The sequence below is a fragment of the Hyla sarda genome, unplaced genomic scaffold (assembly GCF_029499605.1).
Source record: "Hyla sarda isolate aHylSar1 unplaced genomic scaffold, aHylSar1.hap1 scaffold_308, whole genome shotgun sequence".
Taxonomy (NCBI): Eukaryota; Metazoa; Chordata; class Amphibia; order Anura; family Hylidae; genus Hyla; species Hyla sarda.
The window spans coordinates 236,222-248,352 of record NW_026609803.1 but is presented as its reverse complement, the minus strand read 5'-3'; the positions used below and the strand labels follow the sequence as shown (position 1 = coordinate 248,352).

The 12,131-nt window shown below is 47.3% G+C and overlaps 1 protein-coding gene across 6 annotated transcripts in view; it reads right to left on the bottom strand.

The window, feature by feature from the left end:
* Positions 1 to 1,131: 1,131 nt before the first annotated feature.
* The window catches only part of FBXL6 (F-box and leucine rich repeat protein 6), a 37,411-nt gene continuing 26,411 nt past the window's right edge, over positions 1,132 to 12,131 (bottom strand). For 5 of the 6 annotated variants that reach the window (XM_056553460.1, XM_056553459.1, XM_056553461.1 and 2 more), the window contains 7 exons: positions 7,067 to 7,130; positions 6,668 to 6,799; positions 6,495 to 6,602; positions 6,072 to 6,185; positions 5,770 to 6,001; positions 1,490 to 1,736; positions 1,134 to 1,410 (listed from right to left, as the gene is read on the bottom strand). In XM_056553460.1, the coding sequence (XP_056409435.1) occupies positions 1,251 to 1,410; positions 1,490 to 1,736; positions 5,770 to 6,001; positions 6,072 to 6,185; positions 6,495 to 6,602; positions 6,668 to 6,799; positions 7,067 to 7,130 (1,057 nt within the window). In that variant the 3' untranslated portion in view covers positions 1,134 to 1,250. Of the gene's footprint in view, positions 1,411 to 1,489; positions 1,737 to 5,769; positions 6,002 to 6,071; positions 6,186 to 6,494; positions 6,603 to 6,667; positions 6,800 to 7,066; positions 7,131 to 12,131 lie in introns of all 6 variants that reach the window. The other variant, XM_056553464.1, reaches the window with a different exon arrangement.

The window sequence follows — 12,131 nt, the reverse complement described above, 5'->3', positions numbered from 1 at the left end:
CCAGGGAGATCCTGACCACCTCTGACCTGTGTACATACTCCAGGGAGATCCTGACTACCTCTGACCTGTCTACATATTCCATGGAGATCCTGACCACCTCTGACCTGTGTACATACTCCAGGGAGATCCTGACTACCTCTGACCTGTGTACATACTCCAGGGAGATCCTGACTACCTCTGACCTGTGTACATACTCCAGGGAGATCCTGACCACCTCTGACCTGTGTACATACTCCAGGGAGATCCTGACTACCTCTGACCTGTCTACATATTCCAGGGAGATCCTGACCACCTCTGACCTGTGTACATACTCCAGGGAGATCCTGACTACCTCTGACCTGTCTACATATTCCAGGGAGATCCTGACCACCTCTGACCTGTGTACATACTCCAGGGAGATCCTGACTACCTCTGACCTGTGTACATACTCCAGGGAGATCCTGACCACCTCTGACCTGTGTACATACTCCAGGGAGATCCTGACTACCTCTGACCTGTGTACATACTCCAGGGAGATCCTGACCACCTCTGACCTGTGTACATACTCCAGGGAGATCCTGACCACCTCTGACCTGTGTACACACTCCAGGGAGATCCTGACTATCTCTGACCTGTCTACATATTCCATGGAGATCCTGACCCCCTCTGACCTGTGTACATACTCCAGGGAGATCCTGACTACCTCTGACCTGTGTACATACTCCAGGGAGATCCTGACTACCTCTGACCTGTGTACATACTCCAGGGAGATCCTGACTACCTCTGACCTGTGTACATACTCCAGGGAGATCCTGACTACCTCTGACCTGTGTACATACTCCAGGGAGATCCTGACTACCTCTGACCTGTGTACATAGTCCAGGGAGATCCTGACCACCTCTGACCTGTAAGAAGTAGTAGAGGACACCTGCTCTCCATATACCACGTACACTTATCTATGGATTTGGTTGTGATCAGATAAGTTGCACATTTTTGCGCACATCGCTTTTTTCAGTAAATAGGTAGAATTAGCCATCCTGCCCCAGTCTCACAGCTCAGAACTTGTTACAATGTATCATGGAAGGCTTGTCCATCTGCAGGCAGTCCATCTATGGCCACACGTAAAATCAACACATTGCGACGATGTAGGAAACGGAAGGTCATTTATTCATAGAAAATTAACTCCCAAACCACAAAAACTTTGGTGTAAACAAAAACTCTAAGACAGGATGTGTGTGACATATAAAAGGTGGTGGCGCCCCCAGTGTTGGCTACGCCCTGCTCTCCTCCTCCACCATCCTGCTAGATAACGTTTGCAGACATTGGCGGATGTTCTCCACGCCGCGGTATGCACACTTCAGGCCCCGTGGCACGTTCCGACATGAAGTGAGGTCCAGGTATGTGAGGGCCCGGCAGCTGGACAGTAGGTCCCTGCACAGAGAATAAAGTGTGAGTGGGGGACACTGTGGGGGCAGTGGCGCTGTCTACAACATATTCTAGGGAACATCACCTGACCGCAGCGGCAGTAACCTTGGTTCCTGTGAGGCTGAGAGACTGCAGCGTGTCATTGGTCCCACCGCCACATAGTATGCCCAGGGCTTCGCTTAGTTCACAGTCACTGAAGTTCAGCCCAGTCAGGTCCAGCTCCTGCAGGCTGTGGCGCCACCGTTTGATCAGTAAGCAGCAGCCTGTGTGGGGAAGGATGGGCCTAAATGTGTCCTCATTGTAGTACATGCCTAGGTATAGGCACTCCAGATCTGTGGAGATGGAACAAGAGAAGAGCAACCTAAACAGGCAATATAGTAGAAAACAGCGGCCACCGGGAGCCCATCCTCCACCATCAAGGGACACCATTTACATATTCACAGACAAAGGCCCCTCACCTGTACACTGTAGGTGACAGATAATACAGAAGCATCTCACCTGTACACTGTAGATCACAGATCATACAGAAGCCCCTCACCTGTACACGGTAGATAACAGATAATACAGAAGCCTCTCACCTGTACACTGTAGATAACAGATCATACAGAAGCCCCTCACCTGTACACAGTAGATAACAGATCATACAGAAGCCTCTCACCTGTACACGGTAGATAACAGATAATACAGAAGCCTCTCACCTGTACACTGTAGATAACAGATCAAACAGAAGCCTCTCACCTGTACACTGTAGATAACAGATAATACAGAAGCCTCTCACCTGTACACTGTAGATAAAAGATCATACAGAAGCCCCTCACTTGTACACGGTAGGTCACAGATCATACAGAAGCCTCTCACCTGTACACTGTAGATAACAGATCATACAGAAGCCTCTCACCTGTACACTGTAGATAACAGATCATACAGAAGCCTCTCACCTGTACACTGTAGATAACAGATCATACAGAAGCCTCTCACCTGTACACTGTAGATAACAGATCATACAGAAGCCTCTCACCTGTACACTGTAGATAACAGATCATACAGAAGCCTCTCACCTGTACACTGTAGATAACAGATCATACAGAAGCCTCTCACCTGTACACTGTAGATAACAGATAATACAGAAGCCTCTCACCTGTACACTGTAGATAACAGATCAAACAGAAGCCTCTCACCTGTACACTGTAGATAACAGATAATACAGAAGCCTCTCACCTGTACACTGTAGATAAAAGATCATACAGAAGCCCCTCACTTGTACACGGTAGGTCACAGATCATACAGAAGCCTCTCACCTGTACACTGTAGATAACAGATCATACAGAAGCCTCTCACCTGTACACTGTAGATAACAGATCATACAGAAGCCTCTCACCTGTACACTGTAGATAACAGATCATACAGAAGCCTCTCACCTGTACACTGTAGATAACAGATCATACAGAAGCCTCTCACCTGTACACTGTAGATAACAGATAATACAGAAGCCTCTCACCTGTACACGGTAGATAACAGATCATACAGAAGCCCCTCACCTGTACACGGTAGATAACAGATAATACAGAAGCCTCTCACCTGTACACAGTAGATAACAGATCATACAGAACCCCTCACCTGTACACTGTAGATAACAGATAATACAGAAGCCTCTCACCTGTACATTGTAGATAACAGATCAAACAGAAGCCTCTCACCTGTACACTGTAGATAACAGATCATACAGAAGCCTCTCACCTGTACACTGTAGATAACAGATCATACAGAAGCCTCTCACCTGTACACTGTAGATAACAGATCATACAGAACCCCTCACCTGTACATTGTAGATAAAAGATCATACAGAAGCCTCTCACCTGTACACTGTAGATAACAGATCATACAGAAGCCTCTCACCTGTACACGGTAGGTCACAGATAATACAGAAGCCTCTCACCTGTACACTGTAGATAACAGATAATACAGAAGCCTCTCACCTGTACACTGTAGATAACAGATAATACAGAAGCCTCTCACCTGTACACTGTAGATAACAGATAATACAGAAGCCTCTCACCTGTACACTGTAGATAAAAGATCATACAGAAGCTTCTCACCTGTACACTGTAGATAACAGATCATACAGAAGCCTCTCACCTGTACACTATAGATCACAGATAATACAGAAGCCTCTCACCTGTACACTGTAGATAACAGATAATACAGAAGCCCTTCACCTGTACACTGTAGATAACAGATCATACAGAAGCCTCTCACCTGTACACTGTAGATAACAGATAATACAGAAGCCTCTCACCTGTACACGGTAGATAACAGATCATACAGAAGCCTCTCACCTGTACACTGTAGATAACAGATAATACAGAAGCCCTTCACCTGTACACTGTAGATAACAGATCATACAGAAGCCCCTCACTTGTACACGGTAGGTCACAGATCATACAGAAGCCCCTCACCTGTACACGGTAGATAACAGATAATACAGAAGCCCCTCACCTGTACACTGTAGATAACAGATCATACAGAAGCCCCTCACCTGTACACTGTAGATAACAGATAATACAGAAGCCTCTCACCTGTACACTGTAGATAACAGATCATACAGAAGCCCCTCACTTGTACACGGTAGGTCACAGATCATACAGAAGCCCCTTACCTGTACACGGTAGATAACAGATAATACAGAAGCCCCTCACCTGTACACTGTAGATAACAGATCATACAGAACCCCTCACCTGTACATTGTAGATAACAGATCATACAGAACCTCTCACCTGTACACTATAGATCACAGATCATACAGAACCCCTCACCTGTACATTGTAGATAACAGATCATACAGAAGCCCCTCACCTGTACACTGTAGATAACAGATAATACAGAAGCCCTTCACCTGTACACTGTAGATAACAGATCATACAGAAGCCTCTCACCTGTACACTGTAGATAACAGATAATACAGAAGCCCTTCACCTGTACACTGTAGATAACAGATCATACAGAAGCCCCTCACTTGTACACGGTAGGTCACAGATCATACAGAAGCCCCTCACCTGTACACGGTAGGTAACAGATAATACAGAAGCCCCTCACCTGTACACTGTAGATAACAGATCATACAGAAGCCTCTCACCTGTACACTGTAGATAACAGATCATACAGAAGCCTCTCACCTGTACACTGTAGATAACAGATAATACAGAAGCCCTTCACCTGTACACGGTAGATAACAGATCATACAGAACCCCTCACCTGTACATTGTAGATAACAGATCATACAGAACCTCTCACCTGTACACTATAGATCACAGATCATACAGAACCTCTCACCTGTACACTGTAGATAACAGATCATACAGAAGCCTCTCACCTGTACACTATAGATCACAGATCATACAGAACCCCTCACCTGTACATTGTAGATAACAGATCATACAGAAGCCTCTCACCTGTACACTGTAGATAACAGATAATACAGAAGCCCTTCACCTGTACACTGTAGATAACAGATCATACAGAAGCCCCTCACTTGTACACGGTAGGTCACAGATCATACAGAAGCCCCTCACCTGTACACGGTAGGTAACAGATAATACAGAAGCCCCTCACCTGTACACTGTAGATAACAGATCATACAGAAGCCTCTCACCTGTACACTGTAGATAACAGATAATACAGAAGCCCTTCACCTGTACACTGTAGATAACAGATCATACAGAAGCCTCTCACCTGTACACTGTAGATAACAGATCATACAGAAGCCTCTCACCTGTACACTGTAGATAACAGATAATACAGAAGCCCTTCACCTGTACACGGTAGATAACAGATCATACAGAACCCCTCACCTGTACATTGTAGATAACAGATCATACAGAACCTCTCACCTGTACACTATAGATCACAGATCATACAGAACCTCTCACCTGTACACTGTAGATAACAGATCATACAGAAGCCTCTCACCTGTACACTATAGATCACAGATCATACAGAACCCCTCACCTGTACATTGTAGATAACAGATCATACAGAAGCCTCTCACCTGTACACTGTAGATAACAGATAATACAGAAGCCCTTCACCTGTACACTGTAGATAACAGATCATACAGAAGCCCCTCACTTGTACACGGTAGGTCACAGATCATACAGAAGCCCCTCACCTGTACACGGTAGGTAACAGATAATACAGAAGCCCCTCACCTGTACACTGTAGATAACAGATCATACAGAAGCCTCTCACCTGTACACTGTAGATAACAGATAATACAGAAGCCCTTCACCTGTACACTGTAGATAACAGATCATACAGAAGCCCCTCACTTGTACACGGTAGGTCACAGATCATACAGAAGCCCCTTACCTGTACACGGTAGGTCACAGATGCCCTCTGGGGTCACTGTGTAGCAGCCGCGCAGGTCCAACACTCTCAGTCTGGCACAGCCTCGCAGCAGTCTCTTGCACATGCTGTCAGAGATGAGGGAGAAGGAGGTGGTGGCCAGACACAGCTCCCGTAGGTGGCTGAAGCCCGGACTCTCTGGGGATGAGGACATTTTGGACTTCAGCGAGAAGATGACATTCAGCAGTCGCATCACCTAAGGGGACAAAAAAAAAAGTAAGGAGAGGGACAGCAGGATCTTGGAGTACACCGGGCCCCATGCTCACCTCCAGCTTTGGACATGACGCCTGGAGCGCCTCAGCAGAGATGTGAACCTCCTTCATAACCTCAAGCATTCCTCTGTTCACCTCCAGGAGCCTAAGCTCAGGGCAGGAGCCTCTCTGACACGAGACATAGAAATCAGAAGAAGGCCAAGGAGCCATATAGGAAGAATGTCAGGGGAGGTTCTATAGGGGCCACAGAAGAAGAAAGGGACAGACAAATCTCTAGGGGTCACAAAAGAAGAATGAGAAGGGTTTCTAGGGGCCACGGGAGAAAAATGGGATGGACAGTGGTCTATGAGCAATAGGAGAATTAAATTGACTGCTCCCTAGGGGCATATTGGGAGGATAGGTCTACGGGGGCAACAGGAGAAAAATGGGAAGGATTGTTCTCTAGGGGCCATGTGGGAATAGGATGGGGGGTCTTACTGCAAGCAGGCTGAAGATGTTATTGGTCTGGCTGCTGAATGTCAGATAAAGGCAGCGGAGGGTGGTGCCACGGATACTCAGGAAGCGAGACACGGCATTAGGGTCCACCTGAGGAGACACATGAAACATGTCAATCTACTCATCGCAGAGCGCCCCACACCCTCCACACCTACCTTACAGTTCTGCAGATTAAGGGAGGTCAGATGGGGGCAGTGATGACCCACGGACTCCAGAGCGTCCACTGTCACCTTACTGCAGTGACCCAGCGTCAGAGAGGACAGGAGTGGGCAGGAGGAGGAGAGACTCTGCAAATTGAGAGACATGCAGTGGAAGTAAGAGACACAGAGAGCATGAGGGACAGTCCAAGAACGAACAAGACAGAGAGCAAGAGCGCGAGACAGGCTGGGAGAGAGAGCGCGAGACAGAAAGAGAGAGAGACTGGTACTGCAAGCAACATAGTAAGAGCGTGACTGCCAGAGACAGGCTGAGAGAGCATAAGACAAACACATGAGGTATACAAGAGACAGATATGAAGAAAAAGAGACAGACATGGAGACTGTGCAGGATGTTACCTGGAGGACTAATGGGATGTGATTCTTCCAGTGATGGATAGAGAAGTCACAGACCTGAGAAAGTCTGAAAGAGAGGATAACCCTTACATCATCTGTGCTGCTGTGAAGATTGGAATGACCTATATACTGTATCAGGACCTGAAGTGTAAGATAGTTTTATATACAAACATGCATACCCTATATAATAGAGAAGTGTGTGTAAATATACACCGCTCAAAAAACATAAAGGGAACACGTAAACTACACAATGTAACTCCAAGTCACTGAAATCCCACTGTCCACTCAGGAAGAACACTGATTGACAATAAATTTCACATGGAACAGACAACACGTGGAAATTATAGGCAATTAGCAAGACACCCCCAATAAAGGAGTGGTTCCGCAGGCGGTGACCACAGACCACTTCTCAGTTCCTATGCTTACTGGCTGATGTTTTGGTCACTTTTTAATGCTGGCGGTGCTTTCACTCTAGTGGTAGCATGAGATGGAGTCTACAACCCACACAAGTGGCTCAGGTAGTGCAGCTCATCCAGGATGGCACATCAATGCGAGCTGTGGTAAGAAGGTCTGCTGTGTCTGTCAGCATAGTATCCAGAACATGGAGGCGCTACCAGGAGACAGGCCAGTACATCAGGAGACGTGGAGGAGGCCGTAGGAGGGCAACAACCCAGCAGCAGGACCGCTACCTGCACCTTTGTGCAAGGAGGAGCACTGCCAGAGCCCTGCAAAATGACCTCCAGCAGGCCACAAATGTGCATGTGTCCACTCAAACGGTCAGAAATAGACTCCATAAGGGTGGAATGAGGGCCCGACGTCCACAGGTGGGGGTTGTATGAGGGCCCGACGTCCACAGGTGGGGGTTGTGCTTACAGCCCAACACCGTATAGGACGTTTGGCATTTGCCAGAGAACACAAAGATTGGTAAATTCACCACTGGCGCCCTGTGCTCTTCACAGATGAAAGCAGGTTCACACTGAGCACGTGACAGAGTCTGGAGACGCCATGGAGAACGTTCTGCTGCCTGCAACATCCTCCAGCATGATCGGTTTGGCGGCGGGTCAGTAATGGTGTGGGGTGGCATTTCTTTGGGGGGCCGCACAGCCCTCCATGTGCTTGCCAGAGGTAGCCTGACTGCCATTAGGTACCGAGATGAGATCCTCAGACCCCTTGTGAGACCATATGCTGGTGCGGTTGGCCCTGGGGTTCCTCCTAATGCAAGACAATGCTAGACCTCATGTGGCTGGAGTGTGTCAGCAGTTCCTACAAGAGGAAGGCATTGATGCTACAGACTGGCCGCCAGTTCCCCTGACCTGAATCCGATTGAGTACATCTGGGACATCATGTCTCGCTTCATCCACCAGCACCACAGACTGTCCAGGAGTTGGCGGATGCTTTAGTCCAGGGCATCCTTCAGGAGACCATCCGCCACATCCGTTCATTTAGATCTAGGATGTGTTATCTTAGTGTTCCCTTAATTTTTTAGTATTATTTGAGTAGTGTATATAATGTCATATTCTGTATTAGGACTAGAGATAAGCATACTTTCAAGAATGTTTGGTTCTGGTCAAACTAGTCTAAACACCTAAACATGTTTATAACACAGCCTAAGACCTCTAAAGCCCTGTATAAAGCTGCTAGGAAGGTATTCAAGTAGTATTTTTACAGTGCTAGCATATTTTAGGCTTTTTAACAGTAAGGAAAAGCTGCATTAGATATCCCTGGTTGTTGGTAGATGCTGCCGGGGTTACATTCACATGGAGGTATCAGAAAACGTGCTTTTTCCAAGCTTATGCTTTTTGTTGGGGATCACGAATTAGGTATGTGTAGGCCTGGCTGGAAGTAGTATCAGCAAAGGTGATGGCAGACTGTTGGGACTTATAGTACACAGCGTACAGCAGGAGTTGGCAGCCAGCGTACAGCAGAGGGTGGCTGACTGGTAGTTACCAGCGTACAGGAGAAGGTGACTGATTATTAGTTTCCAGCGTACAACAGGTGGAAGATATTTGCGAGCGTACAGCAAAAGGTAACTGACTACTAGTAGCCTAACAGCCGGAGGTGGCGGACTGATATTATCCAGTGTACAGCAGAAGGTGGCTGACTGATAGTACCAGTCTACAACAGGAGGTGGCAGATTGGTAGTATCCAGCATACAGCAGGTGTCGGACTGGCAGTAGCCAGGGTACAGCTAAAGTTGCCAGACTTTTATTATCCAGTGTACAGCAGGAGTGGTGGCGGTACGGTTTAATCACTGGCATCTGAGGTATAAATTCCTCACTGATACATTACAGCAAATATGAGTTTTTTCCACATTGCTGGCAGACAATCTTGTTCGTTTAGGGTTGATTAGGACATCTACCACACTGGACACTCTCTCTGATGCTACACTGGAGGGTGAACAAGACAGAACAGCCATAGCAATCTGGGCAAGTTCTGGCCATTGGTCTAATCTGGTGACCCAGAAGTCCATGGGGTCTGGGCTCATAGTGTCTGTCAGAGAAAGGCACTGCTTAGGTAGGCCTTAACCTGGTAGTTCAGGTGGTGGTTCCCATCACTGTGATGACAACTGATGTCAGGGGGGGGATATACCAGATGCAGAAACTTGGTCATTATGTGCTTCAGCATGAAGATTGTGCTGATGCTGCTACAGCTTCTTTCTCTGGCAAGGGTAGTGCTGGCAGAGGGAGTGGACGTTGACTTTGGAGCAGAGACTGAACCCCCTTTAGGCAGGTGTTTGGTGCTGGAAATCTGTGGCAAACTGGCTGCATAGTTTTACCCTATAAAAATCCAATTTAGCTTCCTTCTCCAAAGAAAAATTCCTCCATTTTGGCTTTATATTGAGGGTCTAAGCCTGTCACCATGCATTTAAGAAAGCATGCAGCTAGCCATCCTCACCAGCTTTTCTGAGGGTCCAGCTTGTTCTGCCTCCATCACATACTGCCAAGGCTTGACTGGTCCTTGCCGTTGTTGTCATCATAATCATTCACCACTGTCACCTTGTGTAGGGTCCTTGTCCCCTATCCATTCATCTCCAAATCCTCCTCCACAGGTCCCAATTCCTACTCCTCCTCAAGAACATCTGTACTACTGCTAGCCAGAAGGGAACTTTCCTCTATCCCTCCTTTCTCAATCATCACAGTTAGCGTCTGCTCCAGAAGGAATATCAGCAGCATTACATAATTTATTTCACTGTTCCCCTTGCTGACAAATCTTGTTGCCTCTTCGAAAGACGTAAGCACCCAACAGGTGTCTCCGATTAGCCGCCAATGCCTCAGCTGAAAGTCACACTGGCTCCAAAAACTGGAAGCTGTCTGTCTGCTGCATTAGGAAGCCTGTTACCACTTTACCCTGCAATTCCTCTGCTGTGTGGCTTTTTTGGCCCAGGTTTAGCAGATGTAACACAGCATTGCAGCGCTTGACTTTTCACAGATAAAAAGGGGGGGGGGGGGGTTAGAGAAGGGAAAGCTACGCTCTGCCCTGTTTGGGGGTGCAAGATGTCCATGGAGGAGGAGGAAGATGATAGGCAAGTGGTGTCAGCAGTTGAACCTGATCTGTGTAGCCGTGGAGGTGGCTGTGGAGTCGGTAGATAAATGTTCCGACTCCACAGTATTTTGTACTTCCGACTCCTCTGTATTAATGTGCAAAATGTATTTATAAATACAGTTGAATCCAAGAAGCTGTTCCACCAAGTTCTTCTAAGCTCTTCTAGCAGAGAGAGGTAGTTGGGCAGAAGCTGCTGCCTTCTTTTTGTGTGCTGATCTGCTGCTGAAGATAGGGCAGTGGGAGGATCCAGGAAGGGGCATTTATTATAAAAACATGATTTCCCTAGTAGAATCCCATAGTCATGTTTAAAGTTTAAAGGGGTATTCCAGGAAAAAACTTTTTTTTATATCAACAGGCTCCAGAAAGTTAAACAGATTTGTAAATGACTTCTATTAAAAACTCTTAATCCTTTCAATAATTATCAGCTGCTGAAGTTGAGTTGTTGTTTTCTGTCTGGCAACAATGCTCCCTGCTGACATCTCTGCTTGTCTTGGGAACTGCACAGAGTAGAATAGGTTTGCTATGGGGATTTGCTTCTAAAATGGGCGGTTCCGAGACAGGTTAAATCAATAATCTGCAGCAGTGTCGCGGGGGGATAAATAGCCGATAACTTATACCGGAATATCAGTATAAGTTATCGGCTATCGGCCCTAACCTTCACCGATTATCGCTATCGGCGCTAAAAAAACGATATCAGTCGATCCCTAGAAGAGAGACAACGGACTGCAGCATCAGCAGAAATGGGGGAGGAGACCAGGTGGATTGAAACCCCAGGCAGACACAGTCTGGCAATGTGGAAAAAGAAACAGTGACCACGTTGGGTCCCGCATACAGAAACACACAGAGAAGAGAGGTACCTGCCTGTAGACAGAGTGGTAGGCAGCAGAGGGGACCTGATCAAGTAGGTAACCCTGTGAACCACTACGTGGTGAATTGTATAAGGTTCGATGGGCAACATGGGGTGACTCACTCAAAACTACACCATAGCAGAGGGTAACCTGAACTACCGTCCACGGGGTGAAGGTGTATGGTAGTGGACCCCAACGTAGTAGAAAGCCATGTGGAAAAACGTCTGGCCGACAGGCATAGGATTCCTTCTGAGCCCCCAGGGGCACTCCATTTCACCTCTCAAAGAAAGTGGGGTACTAGAGTGCGGCCTAGCTAACGGGCAACCTGGTGGAGTAGAACAAACCCAACAGAGAAAGGATCGTCCGGCTGGTACCTTCAGGGACCCCTCACCCAGGCGTGGGGTACAGGAAAACTGGCAATGTCTGCGGCAGACCAGAGGTCAGCGACCTGTCTGGTTGACTGGTGAGGTTCCACAGTGGACATCAAGTCATACAGTCGGGCACCTCGCACAGCGGATAGGCACTTGAACTCCAGCCGCAGACACAACAGCCGTGAGAAGTGTGACCGGCAGTGTAGGAAACCATGCAGACCATCGTCTGGTTTAATGTTATAGATCCATAGTAGGCAGCGAGTCATTCCGGCGGCATCTCGCACAGTAGTGAAGTACCGGAAGTCC